Source organism: Apostichopus japonicus, chromosome 17 (genome assembly GCF_037975245.1).
Source record: "Apostichopus japonicus isolate 1M-3 chromosome 17, ASM3797524v1, whole genome shotgun sequence".
NCBI classification, from domain to species: Eukaryota; Metazoa; Echinodermata; class Holothuroidea; order Aspidochirotida; family Stichopodidae; genus Apostichopus; species Apostichopus japonicus.
Window position 1 is genome coordinate 31,633,411 of NC_092577.1, and position 20,560 is coordinate 31,653,970.

General features: G+C 37.8%; 1 protein-coding gene across 1 annotated transcript; it reads right to left on the bottom strand.

Moving 5' to 3' along the window:
- Positions 1-1,783: 1,783 nt before the first annotated feature.
- Positions 1,784-16,984, bottom strand: LOC139984037 (ras-related protein Rab-38-like). The gene is made up of 7 exons (XM_071997680.1): positions 16,779-16,984; positions 15,468-15,630; positions 14,799-14,924; positions 12,892-12,970; positions 10,215-10,396; positions 7,387-7,530; positions 1,784-6,810 (listed from the first exon to the last, which is right to left on the bottom strand). Exons 2-7 carry the CDS (start codon positions 15,534-15,536, stop codon positions 6,697-6,699), a joined length of 714 nt encoding a protein of 237 aa, XP_071853781.1. The 5' UTR covers positions 15,537-15,630; positions 16,779-16,984; the 3' UTR covers positions 1,784-6,696.
- Between the last annotated feature and the right edge of the window lie 3,576 nt (positions 16,985-20,560).

Below are 20,560 nucleotides of genomic sequence, written 5' to 3' on the forward strand. Positions count from 1 at the left end.
TCGATTACTCCCTGTTACGTCATTTGGGCGAAATCGATTTTTGGTCGATTTTGGGTCAGTTTTGGAAACCTGCAAATCAGGTTTTTGGCCCCCCACGCCCCCACACAACACCCGATTCCAAAATAAACTTCAGATTCGTAATCAGCGTGTCGCGAACTACCAGAAAAGATACACATTTATCGCATTTGCGACAACAAGTTTTTTCATCTCAAGAAAAAGTAAGACCGAAAAACTTTTACGACGAACAAAGGTTTAAAATCTTTTGTTGTCCCTAAAAGTTTTTCGCTTTTCTATTGTTCCTCTGAAAAGTTGCAAACTGAGCGAAATAAAAGGGCGCTCGACGCATCTTGCCAGTGATACGTGATTTCAAAGCAGTCAAATCAAACCTTTGTTTGTCATCTTGAGTTTTATCTTGACATTTATGAATAAATGGGTCAAATTTTGGCAAAAATTTTGGCAAAAACTGCTTACGGATTTTTTAGGCGAAAAACTTTTTGTCACAAAGGCGATAAATGTGTATCTTTTCTGGTAGTTTGCGACACGCTGATTACGAATCTGAAGTTTAGTTTGGTGGGGGGGGGGGGGGTATGGTGTATTATATCCCCTCCACCCATTTTCATGGGGGATATATCCCCCTTCCCCCCAGGATCGCCGCCCAAGGTGATCTGTGTTTTATCATCACGCCACAAATTCTACAAAAGCATTTTCAACCTTCTTTTATAAGTGTAACCGCACTTTTATAGTGATATGCTATACTCTCAACACTAGACTTCCTGGAAATTTATTTTATGCGATTCATACTGACCCATACGCAACAAAGCCATGATAATAGTATTCCAATGACATATACAGTATATAGACACAATCACTACCAATCAATGATGATTTTTTGTCAATAAAAATTGAAATCTGTCGATCCACACTTTGCCAGATACAAATTTCTGATGAATGTCATACTCTCCTGTGGATATTTCATCTGCACATTATAAAGTATAACAAACCAAACTTTTTTTTATTTCTCCTTATTCCATTGCCAGAATAACATTCTCACTCAGTGTTTTAGCAGATAAATTCATCATAAAAAGCATCAAATTTTAAAAATCCATATCTTGGCCCATAAACAATGGCGGAGCTAGTGGTGTTGGTCGGGGGGGGGGGGGAGAGAATGGTCTGTAGGGGCGCTTTCAACACTATCTACGCGGTGCGCCACCACAGGTTGGCGTGGAGCGTACAAAAAAATTTTGAGTAAAGATGCTCCCTAGATCGCCGGACTAAATTACCCTTTTCGGGCCTTGCTTATTTGCAGGTAAACAAAGAAAAAATGGGTGTCATCATCTAAAAATAGATCAAAAACGCTGTACAGTTCTTGGAAATAGTTTCGTACAACGGAAGTGCCGATAAATTAAAGACCGCTGTTAGATCATTTTGTCAGACTTACACCAACAAAATGTGACAAATGTCAATAGGTATTTGAGAGCGCAATAAAAAAGTCAATAATCACGAATAAGTAAAAAGTTGTAAACAGCTGAAAAGGGCGCCAGCAGTCCATTTGAGTCCGTCAGGGGGGAGCATCCGCCCCTCCCCCTGACTGTTTGGACGCTCCGCAACTGCCCGTATACATAATATTAAGATGTGTATTTTCACCTACTTAGTAACAAGGACATCACGCCCTCCTTATTAATGTGTCGACATTTTCATCATTTTTTCCATCAATGTTATACAGTACACGACCTTAATTTTCAATAATTCGCATGGGTAGACCATAAAAAGAGACAGAGACATATTTGAGCTTTTATATTGTTCATGTTGCCAAACCAGATATTGTATATAACATAAAGTAAGAGAACACAATACCTTCAGTTCCCAGGTTTTCATAAATTTGATAATACAACTTTGAAAATAGAAATGAATTAATAACTAAAAAAAATAATACGCCTCAATGATTTACACAATAATTTGTACATTCCAAAAATTCGCTTTTTACACATTTAAGGTTAAAAAAAAAAAAAAAAAAAAAAAAAAATTACGAAGAACAAAAATGTCGTTGAAAATGATATTTAGTTAAAACGAGATTAAAAATCAACTACTGGCAAGTAGAGTATGCAAAAGATTTAAATCCCTCGAGTATACATATCTCGGATAGAATAACGATAACAATTTTTGAGAGAATATTAAAATATAAAAACTTCCAAAAGGCAACTTGGAAATGAACCTAAGAAGAGAATTCATGTCATATTTTCTAACTTTAGATAGGGCTACCTACCATATATCATGATTGGGTAGATTGTCATGCTTTTCCAACAAAGCTAAATTGTCCTGATTTTCTACAAGCCTTTGTGACGTAAGAAAAGATATCACTGTTTTAACGAAAGGTAATCAAAAATAAGTGGCCCGAATATGTAGTATGCATCATAATACGTAACCGATTCAGAAGCATGATATAATCATTTTCAACACAAAATTAATTATCGATAGGTCAGTTATTAGTCCCACAAGCTTGGCAGGAAAACTTTGTAAACCATTTCAAAATTTTCTCACAGGAGGGCAGGGGGAAGGGGGGGGAAGGGGGGAGGGAGGGAGGGACACAAGTGTCTCACTTTTCAATCAAAGAAATGTAGTAACCCTACTTGTAGTATTATGTAAGACTGAAATGTTGAGAGTATTGATGTGATAAGTTTGCACAATAACCATTGTAGATTAATTATTCAGCATATAACTACAGAGAGAGTTCCATGCCAACAAACAGTAATTAATTAATTAATTAATACAATTAATTAATAGAAACATGCAAAGAAGAATCTTTCAACTTCTGCTTCTAAAATGTCTTAAAGTTTTCCATATCGGTTTCCGAATATTAGAAACCTAAATTCGCTATAAAATTTTTCATCGAAAGTACATTACAAAAGCTTTGTGCCCATCTAAACCAAGGATTTCCAATTAATTTTCTACGAGGGTGGGGGAGGGGGGGGGGGGAGCAGAAAGAAACATCTGTTAAAGCAAAGCAAAGATAGCCACAAAATAAAATCTACCTCCATACCATGATTGATCAATTCACAGGGTAGGCTAGTCCATACAAGATTGATCAATTCACAGGGTAGGCTAGAAGGATGCTCAAGGCCAAAAGGCCTTGAAGGGCCACATACCTAACTAGCAATTTCTTCCATAGACAGGGCTGAAATCTTTTTTGTGGGCTCAATCTGGCGCACAGCCCACCAGTAGGGAACCCCTCACCTTAATTTGACCAAGATACTGTGGAGTGTTAATGCAGACAACCAAATGCTTTTGTGGGATAGCTATCTTCAATAGAATTACTTAACTACTTCACTACTTAATTGAAATTTGAGGATGTGTGATCATCATTTCACTATCTAACATTGTATACGAATCATCTTTAAGTACTAATGAACGAATGCAAATTTTTATTTTCATCATCAACATCATTATCATCACTTTCAAACATTTTTTGAGTATGAATTTAATTTTGATATTGTGAATCTTTTTATATATTCCAGAGTTAACTATTTATCTGAAAATGCTCAAAAGTTCTTATATCCATTGACCAGTAAACACCCAGTCACATCGAGAGACCATGCCGATTTTGCAAACGGCCAACAAATTTGATGTAGGGACCAAACAAAAAACAAAAAAAATCTTTTGAGCTTTGTTAAACTGGAGAACTTTTCCCTGCCTGATATCATATTACAGATCTCTCCGCAGAAATGAAACCTTTTGAGAGATAAAATCAGAGAATTTTGGCACCATAAAGAAAAATATATTATATACTAAAGTACAGTACCCTGTTGGCTGTCCATGGTAGTCTGTCTGCGAAATAAGAATAACCAATTGTTCTACACACAACAAACTTAACTTGCAAACTGATTCCATTCTGAGAATGGAACTAAAGATTTCAATAACAAAAAATTATCACAATTTTAATTTTTTGGGCCAAATTTCTATTCCTATGATTGTCGTTTTATTTGGCAATTTGATAATATAAAATAAATGATTTTCTACTAGACCTTTAAGCACCGAAAAATTTAATTTAAATGAGTTCATTTCATTTTTACATTTACAACCAAATATTGCTAAAAAAAAAAGGACTAGAGCACTTGCGATACTTCTGATTTGAGCAACGCAAGGCAAAGATTTTCCCCGATAGCATCTCAAGCTTTGCCAACGTGTCAATCATGAAGGTTGTCTGGAAATTAATAAAAAGGGTCTTGCATGGATGCTCCAAGTCTCAAACAATCCAAACTAAGCTTTAGGATGGAGGTGAAACAAAGGACAAAGATCAGTCCAAACAATCGGTTACCAAGGGCAACGTTAACGAAGGAGCCACTGACCAACAAGGACAGAGACTGAGAGACATACATTACTACCGGCTCAATGATCAAAACGGCTGCACGAAGGCTTTGAAAGAAGCGCCTGGCATGAGACTAGCACCTGTGATGACTAACAGGAAATAGCCACCTTCTTTACTCCCACCTCCTATAACGGAGGTCACTTTTTTGTCTCATGTGTTAAAAATTCCCTCTCAAGTAGGCATGATTAAAAACGTAACTAAAGTTTTATCAAGATTTGGGTGATTTTTTTGTTGTTCCCTATGTATTTTCAGTTTCATTTCCTCCTCATGTTCATAGCAGTATTAACTACAGCATAATATAGCGGTAGCATATTATTGCAAAAATTCTGAATTCAAGATTATATTGCAATTATCTGTAATTTCTATTTATAGATTGTCTCTGTTTTAAAGTTCCAATCAAGTTGGCATTGTTAAAAATAACTAATTAATAGCCAGCACAAAGTTTTATAAACAATGAGGTGATGGTTTTTCTGTCTTTTGAAGTTTCAGTTTCTACTCCTTATGTTCATCACAGTATTAACTACAGTATATATTCAGCAGATATTATCCCAAAATTTTGAATTTTAAGATAATATTGGATTATTGCAACTATGAAGAGATGTCAATTTCTATTTATAAATTTCAATGATTTGTAAGAAGGAAAAAAAGGAATAAAATCAAACAGCAGTTCTTATTTAGCAGTATTCAGGCTGTCCTTGTACCTTCACAGGCAAGATCGATATTATCGGGAAAGAAATTAATTCTCTTACATGATGTAACATTTCCAATGATTATAAACCCAAAAAATGGTGAAATATTTAAAGCATTTCCCCTGCTATCCTTTTGTGTGTGTGTGTTTAACTGGCCAGAAATCTTCTCACATAATTGGAATATTTCATAAGAAAATGAAAGACTTTTACATAAAAATTCAAACATGGCCAGATGATTGAAAATTGAGATTCTTCATGATGCTTAGGTTTAACAATAGAGTTGCTTAAATATCTCAACTGACTTTTACATATTCCCATCAAATTTGGGGATAAATTCATTACACGCCTGACATTTTTCTATTTGAAAAAAAAACTATTAAGTTTTAGGATAGTTATAATATGAAAAGAAATTTTAAGAAATCTTGAATTTTTCTTTTCTTAGAAATATTTCAAATCTTATGCAATCTTTTTTTATTTTTATTTTTTACTTCTCTTATTAACATAATTTGCAACATTTTTGAAAGGCATTCTTGCATCTAAAATAGACTGATAATAGCGAAAAAATATTTTTTAAATATTGTGTTTCTAAAACTTTCTATAGCAAAGACATGGATGAGAAACATCATCGCACGTGATACACTGATAACTTCTTATGCGGTTAGACTTGCCTTAAGTTTAAGTTTAAACCCCCAAAAAATGTTATTAATTTAACTGCATGGCATATTTTGTTCAATAATGACGTACTAGTAATGGTAATGAAGAAGCTATCACCTTTGGTTTCTTTTATGTATAGAATCTGCATAAAGCATGAAAGCCCACAGATGTATAAAATCATCGTCACCTCAGCATTTATGGGATCGTTTGGTTTGAAAATTGGTCCGTTTTCAACTTTTGCGCTCTTGATTTAATTAGAATAGACTTTCATGCTGCCTGGTCGTACTGACAATTGAGTGAGTTCAACCCCGATGTTTCCCAAAAATGACAATTCCCAGTTGTTTGAATGATATAATATTTCTTGGGAATGTTTCTAGATAACGGGTCCCTCTGGGGGCCTTCTGTCATATTTTAATAATCCATCAATACCTGAATAAAGTCATTTGGGAACTCACCTCCAAGGGAGCTATAAGATGGTTGTCCGATACGAATATATTACCGATAAGTAAAATTATAAGTATGGAACTATAAATGAGTCACCTTTGGAAATAACCAATTTCAGGCTACAGTCCTTCTCAAGTCTCCGATCCAGGCAGAACTATTCTCATCTTTCTCCCGTTGGAACGCCAATCACGTCTAAACGTTTGCCATTGGTAGAAATCCATAAACTCTCTGCTGGTACAAAGCATGACACTTACATTCTTTGCAGATTCTCACCTTCAGAAACCAAAAATCTAGATTTTTTCAAATATGCCGTTTTGATGATTTTCTTTCCCTTTTTCCACATTCCAAGCTTTTTACTCTGTTGTGCCATTTCCATGGTACTAAACAATTTTTATCCCGGGTCAAAGGTCACACATTACCCATTCTCTCCTGCAGCATTTTCTGTTCTTTGTAAATAATTTAGCCTGTCATGTATATCCTTTTGAGGGAAGGGTGTGGAGAGGATTGACAGGGTGGGGGAGGGGAGGAGGGGGGGGGCGGTAAATGCTAGCAGCAAGATCCCTTCCCCCTTCCCTCTGAACTCTCGGTAGAATCCAAGGCCAGTCTGTCCGGGTCTTGTTCTCTCTCGTTGTGACCTGCCGCCTTGTCGTTTTCCAAGATCTTCAACCGGGAGAGAAAAAAGAAAACGGAACGGATTAGAGATTTGCGAATCCTAGTTTTTTGTTAGAACTAATGTTCACCCAGCTGCACTTAAGTAATATCAACTTATATACTAATGACACAGGATCTTTTTAATGGCTCGGATTAAATTATGACGGCGTATGGCAAATTTAGCAATCACAGTTTTCATACTTTTCTTCAAACTGTAAAATAACGTAAAATTTCTCGTCTTGGCATATCTTGGCATAACACATCTATGTTGCTATGGGATACCAGATAACCCTGGCAACGTTTGCTTAGCAACAAGATTCCAATATAAGGTTAACACTGGCAACTATCACCTGGCAACAATGTGCTACTGTCTGTTGGTATCATGTGATACCAGATGTTAAAAAAAACCTGAATGCCAAAATGCATTGTGGTTGCTATGATGTCACATGAACAGTTTTCTTCATGAATCTGACGTAATGTATAGTGAGAGTGTACATGTTTACAAGGGTTTTACTATTTGATCTATGATGACCCAAAATGACCTTAAAAAAGGGCCCAACATTACTAGGTTGTTTTGTGACTTACGGAAGAAACTAAGAACCTGGAAGCTTCGTCTATGTTGATATTTTCCTTGGCGGATGTTTCGTACCAGCCGATGAACCCCTTGTCTCGACAGTATTCATCCATCTGTGAGCTGTTGTTTACGAGACCCTCCTTGGATTGGTCGCACTGTCAAAATGTGATCAAATAAGAAAATCAATAATATAAATGTTAGGTGTGTTAGCTCAGTGGTTAACGCCGGTGACTTTCAATCATAAGGTCCCCGATTCGAGTCACTCAAAGATTAATGTATGTCGTCCAGTTACAGAGTTGTTGACAATTGACAATCATGGACGTTAAATATGAATCTAAGAGACTGACTTCGGTCAGCTTGCGGCTTTGATAAGCCAATGATGGCTTCTTCGGGGGTTCCTTGCAGGAGGATCTAAAATACATACATACAAATACATACATAAATGAATGTAAATATAAATGATTGAACGGAGAGCTGCACAGACAGCTTTCTGCTAAATACTGTTCCTCTAAATATTGAAAGAGTTGCTGCAATGGTTGGGAGGTCTTGTACAAAGTTTTTGAAAGCTTTGGGGAAGGGGAAGGGGACAGGAGGGAGGGGAGGGGAAGGGGAGGGAGGAGATGGGTGATGACTTCCTAAGAACTCATGTCTAAATTAATTCAATGTTCTACTTGTTGCACTGCTTTTCAATTCACTTTCTCATTTCTAGAATCTTGCCAAAAATCTTCTAACCTACAACACCCCCCACTTTTCACCCCTCCTTTCCAATTTAAATTTAAACAATACCACTGGTTACTTACTGAACTGATGTTTTTTCTTGTGGGCAAGGAGGGGGGGGGGGGAAATTTTGTGCTATTTTACACCTTACTGTAATACAAAACCTATCGAACAAAGTTAAAACAGTTTAACAGGAAATCCTTCGCAGATTATCTAGTGATACAGTACGTCTTACTTGGAATTGAGGACTTTGATTGAGGTTTAAGTTGAAGAAGAATAAATCCGTAAGTTTAGACTGAAATCAACCCTTATTCGCTGCTCATATTTCCTTGAATTCTGAGACTGAAATAACAGTCTGGGGAAGTACCGCTTAAAGTTGTATCAACATGCCCAGCCAGAATAGCTAGGATGCTCAAAACTGGTCACCAATGGCCAAGCTTACAATATGTACTGTATACATATATAAGTTACTGCCAACTTTTGCAACAATGTTGTTGTTCCTTCACTGACAGAGGTTTGCGCATTTCCCACACCACTGGCAGTGCAGGTTTGACGGGGAAGGTTTGGTTGTGCAGGTTTTGCAGCATAGGTTTGGCAGTGCAGGTTTGGCAGTGTAGGTTCTCAAAAGCGTAACAAAGACTATCTATTGTTTTGATCAAAATATAAACATACATTAAGAATACTTTTTTTTTTAAATTTGGGGATACACTTTCACTCCTGACTTTGGACACAGAAATCACGGTTGCGCTGATGTGATTTGGTTTAGAGACAAAAAGTTACTGGATGATGACAATTTCCATAATAATCAATTTGACCTATTTTGTTTGATTTTTTTTGGTGAAAAACACACTGCGAAACTTGTTGGTACATTTCAAATATGAGCTTTCTTTCCAGTGATTAAATGATGAAAAGATGAAATTATATACAAATGTGTTAATACAACTCCTTAGTTACAATAGGATAGGTACCAGGCCCATAATAACACAGATACTGTATGATATGTACTGTAGGCTATACTATGTACATTAAACTAAACACACACACAACATAAAACAATCTAGTATAATTTTTTGTGTAGCCATTTTGACATTTCTCAAATATTCTCATAAAATACTGAAAATGCTATATTTCTGTGTACTACAGAATCTCCCTACAAATCTTGTTACATATAACTTCTGTAAAAAACAATTTGCCCATCTGGCATGCTAAATACTGTACGTGGCAGATGAGTTATTCCCGGGGCACGGTGATTGCAAAACAGATCTATAAATAGTCAACTGTCTCATTTTATTCTTTTTTTCCCTCCTTTTCCATGCATTTGTATAGCTGAAATATTGTATATCAATTATCATGATGAATGTTTGTTTTTCTTCTTTATAACTGTCTCTCTAGATTGTATTGTATGTCAAAATATTCGTTTATACTTTGTTAAACATTCATGTACTGTACAAAATTGCTTGAAACAAATTGTTGTCATTGTCATTTGTAGAGCTCTCCACATCATGTACATAGTACCCTACAGTACTGCAGCAATAACACCCTAATACACACACTGACAACTGTATAAAACAATACTGTACATACTGTAACTACTACATGAGGAAGTACAACTGAAAGGTTATTATCAATTTTTTGCTTCAATTTCCTTCCTTTCTGCTGATAAAGTCAAAGTGGTACTCTCTATTCAGATAGCGTCGATTCGTAGTCTGAAATGGCAGAAAATTTATGGCATTCTTAGCTACTGATAAAGGCAGCTTTATAACAGCAAATCAACAATTCATTTTCAAAATTAGATTCATGACGGGATGTCTAGTTTTGGGTTAGTTTCGTCACGGATGACAAAAAGGGGGTGGGGGAGCCTGGGAGGTGAAAGAAAGTTGTCCATAAACTTTAAAAGGGCATAAAACTGTTGAGGTATTGTATAATTTCAGAGAGGATTATTTGCTTCTGGTACATTATGAAAGTCTGCATTTATAATTGCTCTGCCTAAAACAGTTTGACAGATGGGCTAACAAAGTTTAAATAACATCGCTTCAAACTTTTTTGTAGAGACCACATAGCGGGTCGTCAGCACAAAAAAAAGCATGAATAATTCTTCAGGGTAAAGAGGTTAACAGGTTACCTTATTCGCAAGAAGGACGCATGGAATTTTTGAACCGTCTGGAAGCTGAACTTTGGCATCTAAATCGTTCTTCCATTTGGCGACGGCTTCAAAGGTCGATACCCTAGTGACGTCAAAGACGATGAAGCAGCCGACTGCCTCTTTGTAGTAGACTCTGGTCATATTGCCAAACCTCTCCTGACCTGAAGAAAAAAATATATTAGTAAATAAATAAATATAAATAAATATAATTAAATATAAATAAATATAGATAAATATAAATAAATATAAAAATAAATAAATAAATATAAATAAATAAATATAAATAAACAAATATAAATATAAATATAAATAAATATATAAATATAAATAAAGATAAATAAAGAAAAATAAAGCTAAAGAAATATAAATAAATAAACATAAATAAATACATAAAATAAATATATGTAAATATAAATAAATAAATAAAATAAATGTATTTTTAGAAACACATGTCATATATGTAACATCTTTGTACCAGTTTTTTGTTGTTGTTGTTGTTGTCTGTTAAGGTAATTGATAGATGCAACTGTTTACTCAATAGTACAAGACATGCCAGTTCATTAAACAAGCAACTCATAATGTGCAATACATGTGTACCAAAAACAACCACAAGACTTTATCTTTATTCTTGGGTTATTAAAGACAGTGAGACTGGTACATTACTTACAGCTAATAAAGAAATCATAAGCCAAACATGATTAATGAGAAGAAAATTCATGATTGGAATGGGAATCAACTCCCTTTATACTCCCCCTCCCACCCCCCCCACCATGTCTTGACTTCAACACCCAAACATGATTAATGAGAAGAAAATTCATGATTGAAGGAGGGGGAACCAACTCCCTTTATACAGCCCCTCCCCTCCCACCCCTCCACTCCCTCCCTCCCCCTCCAAGTCATGACTTCAACACCCAAACATGATTAATGAGAAGAAAATTCATGATTAAAGAAGGGGGAACCAACTCCCTTTATACTGCCCCTCCCACCCACCCACCATATCTTGACTTCAACACCCAAACATGATTAATGAGAAGAAAATTCATGATTGGAATGGGAATCAACTCCCTTTATACTCCCCCTCCCACCCCCTCCCCACCATATCTTGACTTCAACACCCAAACATGATTAATGAGAAGAAAATTCATGATTGAAGGAGGGGGAACCAACTCCCTTTATACTCCCCTCCCCTCCCACCCCCTCCAAGTCATGACTTCAACACCCAAACATGATTAATGAGAAGAAAATTCATGATTGAAGGAGGGGGAACCAACTCCCTTTATACTGCCCCTCCCCTCCCCTCCCACCCCTCCACTCCTCCCTCCCCCTCCAAGTCATGACTTCAACACCCAAACATGATTATTGAGAAGAAAATTCATGATTGAAGGGGGAACCAACTCCCTTTATACTCTCCCTATCCCCCACCCCCCCCCCCCTCCACTCCCTCCCCTCCCCCTCCAAGTCATGACTTCAACATCCAAACATGATTAATGAGAAGAAAATTCATGATTGAAGGAGTGGAACCAACTCCATTTATACTACCCCTCCCCTCCCCCTCCCACCCCTCCCCTCCCACCCCCCACCAAGTCCTGACTTCCACACCCACGTATCTTATGGGACTCCTTACTTCTCACTTCTGGTTTAAAATCCTTCTGACCACATTCTTAGCATTTCTAGTTCCTGTTTTCTATTTTGTTTTTTCATGTCAAATGCTATCATATTCAAATGCAAACCTGCCCTGTACAAAGTTGTAACAGTATCCATGCCATGTATGCAAGATACCGGCACAGAACTTTAACACTATGCAACTAGTGCTCACATCCATGCACATGCTTGACACTGTATTTATAAAAAAGGTTATAACCCACACAGCATTACAAGCAATCTGAAAACTGCTGACTGGCCTAAACTTTCCACATGCACAGGGTTCTGAATGATATTAAAACTGGATGCAAAATTTTCTAATCACTATATCAAATCTTTGTTCTTTGTACCTGCTTCTAATTAAACTAAGGCCTTTTCCAGCCGTTTGGAGATTATGCATTAGTTGCAGATTAACACCATTAAGCAAAGAGAAAGAATATGAGATTAGCAGAGAAGTAAACTTTGAGGTCTAGCCTTTAGATTATGGGTCATCATAAACTAATACTCTAGCACAGCACGGATCTAAACGGTATGGCAGAGGAACTGCGTAAAAATGAAAATACTGTTTGGTTTCATTGGAGTTATGATAGGACTTTGGGTTGGGCAGAGGGAGGAGGTGGTGGGGGGGGGAGGAGGTGGGGGAGGGGAAAAAAGTACCAAATATCAGATCAAAATGGATGTACTGTTTGATGGATGATAGGTGATCTTCTATTTTTTCATACAATACTACATTATAGGCCTGGTGATGCATACAGCATGGTAAACTGCCATCGAGGCCTGGTGATGCATACAGTACGGTAAACTGCCAGTGGCAAGTACATACAGTTGACACCAGTGGCAAGTGCCTGCAGTTGACACCAGTGGCAAGTACATACAGTTGACACCAGTGGCAAGTACATACAGCTGACACCAGTGGCAAGTACATACAGTTGAAACCTGTGGCAAGTACGCAGAATATTATGGCATATGATAAAATATGATGAAACATAATAAAAATAACAGTGAAAAACCATACCTGCTATATCCCATAACTGTAGTCGTATTAATGTGTCCGCATCCCAATTGATGACTTTTAAGGCAAAATCTACTCCAATCTGAGAGAGAGATGAACTGTCAAGGAAAAACTTGGTGGGTGAAACCCTTCACACTGAGGTCTGTAAATTTATGTCGACAAGTACAGTAGACGTATTGCCCGACAGGAAATCACGACGTTTCGAGATGAAATTTTATGAAAGTCACAAGTAACAGTTTTTAAAACATATTTAAAGTAACATTTTTGTGTTTTATTTTTGGTTAAGTGACATGTTGACTATCAAAGCACTAACCTACAGTAAGTTCAGGAAAGCTAAAAGTCATAAATTCAAGAATTTTAGTAAACTGATGTGATTTTAGATAGAATATATACAATTTATCAATTGCTGGTTTTTTACAGAATTTGGAGTATATAAATTTATATAGTGGTACCTCACTCACAGTTAAATTGATTTTTTTCTCCATTTTTTGGGTTTGTTTGTTTGTTCTTCTGCTAACCTTTCTCTTAATTGCACATCAACGTGAATATTCAAAGTTAAGGTGGTGAGTATAAAGAGAGAATCGCAAAATTTATACTTCGTGAAACCTATCACTGTCTACTCTAATCGATTCAAATGTGAAAGTACCACAGTCCTGAACCAGGTACGGCAGCTCATAAATTGCGAGCATCGATGGGTTTGTTTCGGTTATAGTCGGAAAAACAAAGACAAAAGTTCTACGTTCGTCGATGGAAACAAAAAGAAAGGAAACCGATAATGGACCTGACTTTATATTGTTTTTGGGGATAAGTACACTAAGGAAGTACTTGAAACCTCATTTGATTACAAGAGTCGTTTTGGACAAGTATTCTTTTTCACGACAAAAAAAAAAAACAACAACTGGGAAAGGGAGAGCGGTACAGTAGGGCTAGTGAGTGAGGTAATTAATACGCAATATATGCGTAATTCAAAGACAAAGTGAAAAAATATATTTGTACGCGATCTCTTTAATCTGCGAGTCAGATGGTGTTCAAGTCGGGTACTTTGTGGCCACCTAAGAACTTCGAGATTTTGTGAGCTTGTCTTATTTAGTGCTCAGATATATAGTATCCACTGGGGGGTGCAACCACTACTTTGGTACTGTGGGTGGGGGCGGGAAGAGGACAAGATGTCATGGAGAGGAGTGTTTAATATACTTTGGAAAAAGTGGAGGGTGCTAAGATGAGAAACATCTGTGCTACATTTTGCAAGTTTTGAAACAACGTTGACGAATTTCTGCCTGTTTACAGTAGGTTGTACTGCACATAATATTTTTTATGTATTACACTTATACACTAGTATTATTATTATTTTTTGGCTGCAACATTTTGCCTGCCTGTGGAAATGGGGGTGGGGGAGGGGCTCCCCTGGTTTTTCTTCTGGTATAGGGGGCTGCACCCCAGTTACCCATAGGATTATTGTTATTTTTCCAACTACAATTTCAAAAACATTGAGCATGCACTTTTAAGCTCAAAAACAAGGGGAACAAAGAAGCTACCTGTACCAATTTATCAATAAACTAATTACCTTGTGTTAATAGAAGCCTCAAACAGGTCAATGAATTTATCTGTAAACAGACTTTGAACTTCACATAGCTACTAATAACAGGTCAACACTTAATCAAATAAAAACATATAAAGAAGCACAATCTGATGGCTAATACCCAGGTACAGTAGGGCTTAAATCTTTACTGTACAAGCAACTGTCCTGATAAATCAGAATATCCTGAATAGCTTTAAAAAAAATTGGTACCAAAATTACCACCTGCACTGACATACGCAATTCAGATTATTTCTTTATTTACAAATTATCATTTCTCTACAAAATATTCAGAGTTTCTAAACAAATTTTGGTACATGTATAAAAAGGATACGGTCGCTCTGTAATGTTGTGAGAAAAACTGATGAACATATCGTTTGATGACACTGGTCTTGCCAACTCCTAGATCCCCGATGACCAGCACTTTATACAGGTGCTCCCTCTTTTCTGCCATAATTGACTATCGAAATATGAAAAAATGATAATAATAATATCACATGATTAACGATTAGATTCAGTTGTATAGCAAATATACCAGTATGAGCACACTAGATGCCTACAGGTAGTACATACAGTATGTATAAAATTAAAGAATTATTTAAGTTATTTGGTCGTTTGAAACTTGTTTGTAAGATCTTAAACTGTCACATCACCATGTCCAGCATTATGAGAGCTCTGCCTAAACGTATAAGCCTTAAAACGTTAGCTACTGTACTAATTTTTGATTTCCAGAGGCAGTCGGAAGAGGGAGAGGCTAGGCTTCAGCCCCCCCCCCCCAAACCCCCCCCTGAACCCCTCTTCTCTCACCCTTAATGGAGTACTGTGGAAAGAAGCAGTGCTAGAATCTACTCAAAACAGAGAGTAGGATCGATCTGACATAGATTTAGATCGTAGACCTTCATAACTTTACAATTCACATTTTTAAAACGCATGGACGTTGTTTTTGATAAAGTTGTGCATGTCACATTGAATTGGTCGTTCTTGGTCCTTCTAAATTTGTTACCTTATCGACACCGAGTTTTACTTCTTCGCAATGTGCACAGAATCCAACAGAATGATCTCGATCGCACATGGATCGTAGGCAAAAGGAGGTACACTGCTTTGCTTGGCTGAAGTTTCTTTCTTCACTTTGTCGGAAGGAGTTCAACGGAAGAAGAAAAAGTGGTCTGTCGAGACAATAGGAAAGATATTTGTAAGATACCATACGGCCTGAACCTACATTAACAGTAATCACTTTGTGAGTATATCTACCTAAAAACAGAGTGATTCTTTTTCAATCATTGTTTAATCTATTTTTGTGGAAAGAAGAAAGTGTGATGGCAAACCTTCCTGAACCATTGCTTTGTGACTATGACATGGAGTGTTGTGGTGGAAGTTGAGAGTTAACACTGACAGGTTTAGCTTTTTTTTTCAGCGGAAAGTACCGTGTGCGGAGAATAAGTGAAACCGTCTTGGTGTAGCCCCTATAAGTAGCATGGTGGGCTCATAATTGTTGCACTTAAGGATTTGATCAACAATGTCTATCAAGGAAAAACCCAAATCATTCAACTGTATGTGTTTTTCATATGTGTAGTTCCTCCAAAATGTTATGACCTCAAAATATTTAAGGTTCTGTGCTTATGCACCGTACAATTGAGCAGAATTTGACCACAAAATGTCTGCCGTGTCAAGTTCTTTCATACCCCTAAATTGACACATCTATGCGTCATAAGGTAACTGTAGTGTAGGCCTTAGTATACATCCATTGACTTTTGATGCTGTTTGCTATGCTCTGAGCCTCTAAGCTCAGACAGGTCAGGTCCCAGAGAGTAGCGTTATCATTTTGAGGTAATGTTGGTTATTTTTAGAGTGTAAGATTTCCAAATGCCCAAAAATTGTGCAAAACTGGGGGGAGGGTGTTAAAAGCTTAAAAAATACCACAATTTAGTCAGCAAATAGCTGAAATGGATTCAAACTCATGAAATATGTGATTCTGCTTGACTGCAAAAAGTTTAGGTGGCCTGCTGTATTGTTGCGAGTAATAACTGAAGGTGCGTCAATTACGGGGGTGCGTCAATTATGAAGCCTTTACTATATATGTTGTTATGGCTCGAATATTGTTGCATTTCATTACTTTTGATTCCACTTACTTGCTTCTGACTGCTTGAACTTACATGGAGACCGTTGGAGACAGCCAACATGGGTAATTGCTTAGTCTAACCTAACTTTGAACCTAAATTAGTCCTAGTCTAGCTTTTTACTAGCCCACTGACATGTTACTTGTTAATGTTATGTTAGGCCTATTCTGTAACTAGACTCACGACGGAGAGCTTACCATTTCAATTTGCAAACGGAGAATAAAATGACAGCATATCAAGAAGATCTTGATGAGCCCTTTAAAACTGAAATAAATTGGTAGAAAACTCCTTCCAAACGTAGGTTCACCTGAGGTTTGTGCTTGTTTTCTCCGCGGAAGGAAACTTTTGTTTTGTGCTACTACAGTACAGTATGTATTGGAAGGTAGCAGCCACTAACAGCAGACACTAACAGCAGCCACTAAGAGAAAAAGGACAGTAAGACATAACACACAGTATTGCCACTGCGGTCGTGTTTGTGTTATCACTGACTGACACTGCGGTCGAGTGTGTTGTTCAATTAGTGCATAAATAAGAAAGGTGTTGTAAAAGAGGAACCTCTCTACTTTAATGTGGTGCTAACCGGAAATCTCATTAAGGTCGATAACTCAAATTAATCGATTTTGAAAAAAATAAATCATTTTTCGGATCATTAAGTGTTAGCTCAGTGTTAGATCATTAAGTGTTAGCTCAGTGGTCGGATCATTAAGTGTTAGCTCGGAGTGTTAGCTCAGTGGTTAACGCCGGTGCCTTTCAATCATAAGGTCCCCGGTTCGAGTCATTCCCAGCAGGGGCGTAGCGAAGGTTTTCTGTTGGGGGGGGGTGTGGAGAATTTGATTTGCCGACGGTTCTGGAAGTGGTGACTGAAATGGGGGAGGGGTCTAAGGGGAGGGGGTGACCCCCTCCCCTTTGGCAATTTTTTAGTTTTGAAACGTCCTTAGATGCAATCTGGTGCATATTTTAAGTCAAATTTGATTTGCCGACGGATCTGGAAGTGGTGACTGAAATGGGGGAGGGGTCTAATTTTTAGTTTTGAAACGTCCTTAGATGCAATCTGATGTACATTTTAAGTCAAATTTGATTTGCCGACGGATCTGGAAGTGGTGACTGAAATGGGGGAGGGGTCTAAGGGTAGGGGTCTACCCCTCCCCTTTGGAAAAATTTGTTTGAACGTCCTTAGATGCAATCTGGTGCATATTTTAAGTCAAATTTGGCACGGAAGAAGCTCTCGTTCTCCTTTTTCTATTCAGCTTTCCTTCTTTCTTCCCCTTCCGCTCTCTTCACCTTTTCTCCTTTTGCCGACAGACCCAAAATTTGCCGACAGCGACCAAATTATTGGGGGGGGGGTGTGACACCCCCACACCCCCCGCTCGCTACGCCCCTGATTCCCAGATTAATGTATGTCGTCCAGTTACAGAGTTTTTGACAATTAACAATTCATAATCATGGACGTTAAATATGAATGTAAGAGACTGACTTCGGTCGGCTTGCGGCTCTGATAAGCCAATGAGGCTTCTTCTCGAATTCCTGCTTGCAGGAGGATCTAATATACATACATACATATACATACATTCAGTGGCGTAGGAAGGTACTTTTGAGTGGGGGGGCCTGAAGATTGATGGCCCGCCTGGGGGAGGGGTCTAAGGGGAGGGGGTGTCCCCCTCCCCTTTGGAATTTTTTGCATTTCCAGGTGGCCTCAGATGCAATTTGGTGCAATATAGCACACTTCAACACCCACTCCATTTTGTAAACTTAATTTTGTATTTTCACCTGGCCTTAGATGCAATTTGGTGCTCCAAATGAGATTTTTTTTCTCATTTGGAAATGAAAAAGGGGTTTTCGGACTTGCGAAGCGGGGGGGCGGAATGATACTTCCGCCCCTCCACATTTTTCACTGGGGGGGGGGGGGGGCTGGCGCCCCCCCCCCCCCCCCCAGCCCCCCGGTTCCTACGCCCTTGCATACATTAAACATTAGGTATATACAGCGCGTTTAGAAATGTCCGTATCGGGGTTAAAATTTAAGGCCACTTTTTTTCAAGAAATCGGTTTCGTTACCGATAGTACTATACTAGAGATATACCACGTGAAAAGGGAACATTTCTACTTAATGTGGTGCTATCCGGACCTCTCAACTAGATCGATAACTCAAATTAGTCGATTTAAAAACAACTTTGCACATTACTTATAATACCGCGCGTTTTGAGAGTTCCGTATCGAGGTTAAAACTTTCAGGCCACTTTTGGTCAATGAATCGGCCTTGTTACCGATAGTAGAGATATACCACGTGAACAAAAAAAAAAAACTTAATAATGTGGTGCTAACCGGACTTCCTAACTAGGTCGATAACTCAAATTAATCGATTTTGAAATAATAATACGTTTAGATCATAACACATTACCGCGCGTTTCAACTGAGCTAATTCTATTCCCATTTACATCCCCTTCCCGGCCGTTAGGATCGAACGGTTTGTAGCCATCGATTTTCAATAAATCAAAGTGTTACTGACTGTGTTTTTCATACCACGTGTAAGAGGAATAACTTAACTTCGTCATTGTACCTCTCTTGATTGTTGCATATTCTCATAAATTAATTGTTTAGACATTTGGGAGAAAAATAAAACAAATTGGTATAAAAATTGCCGCAATTTACGCCTTTCTCCACAAGTTTTGGTAGGATTACAAGTTTAAGTTGACTATGGATGCAGAAATCGTCCACCATTCCATTCCAGAATTATATCACATGAAAGAACAACACCTCATCTCTCTTATGGTGCCATATTTGGCCTTTTACAGTATGCATAGCCTGAATTATTATCGCTTTAAAACAGGTAAGAAAAAGGAACCGTCTTGTTATTGTCCGCTAGTTTAGTCTGCCCTTAGTGGCTGCTGGGGATCCACTTTCCCGCCACAGCGTACCCAGCGCTCGCCACAGTGTACAAACATCAGTGTACCAACGGCGCGTAACGTTGATGTATACACAAGGGCGCTGCTTCTCTAAAGTAGCAGCTCCCTGTATAACACCATTGAGGTAAATGAATTCATTAAACTCGTTGGTATACACTATTGGCTGCTGTTAGTGACTGCTCTTAATGGCTGCTACCTTCAAACAGGTATTGGATTGCTCTGAGCAAAGCCATGAATGAGGTGGCCACATTTTAAAGTTAAGTATCTGCTGTCAACTTTCAGTGGAAAAGTGTTCTTAGATTAGTTTATTTTTTCATAAAGAACTAATAAATAGCTACTTCACCCAACACCATATGTTAAGTCTCTCCTCTTCTTTTTCTTTCGTGTCCAAATCCAATTCCCGTTACGACAAATGATACCCAAACAACAAAGCTGTTTTCATTTATTTGGCAGAAAAAAAATCTAAAGTGGTCATTGAAAAATTTAAAGAGTAGTGTTTGCCTAATAGTCATGTGCTTCAGGCTACGTTGATGTCATGTGACTCTTTATTCAATTCGTGAACTTGAGTGTGGACAAGAATGAGCCAATGCTTACCAATATATTGTAACATCAGTTTATTTAAAAAAAAAATACATGCGATGTCCGTTACAATGATGCTAACCAACTCGAAATCATTTGTGATTCCTAAAGCCGAATCTCAAAAGAGATACTTTTAACAGACTTTTTTTTTTAAAATAAAATGGAGCAGGCGCGGCGGAACGGGAAAATTATTGGGGGGGGGGGGGGGCTAATGTGTGGAGACAATATAAGCGGAGCGCCACCATCAGTTGGCGCGGTGCGTACAAGAAAATTTTGGGTTTTTCAAACCCCCAGATGACCGGAAACGGCACTTCCCGAGTGTTTTATGCTGCGAATACCTAGCCCTAAAATATGGGTCTCAAGCCTGCAAATTCTCAGATTGCACGTTAAAATCTGTAAAAACATTGTAATTTGTATATTCGATGGTGTTTTAAGAGAGCAGCTATTACTCGTAGTGCACTCGCAAAGACGTTTTTGAGTGTAGTAAATTACTACTTGCA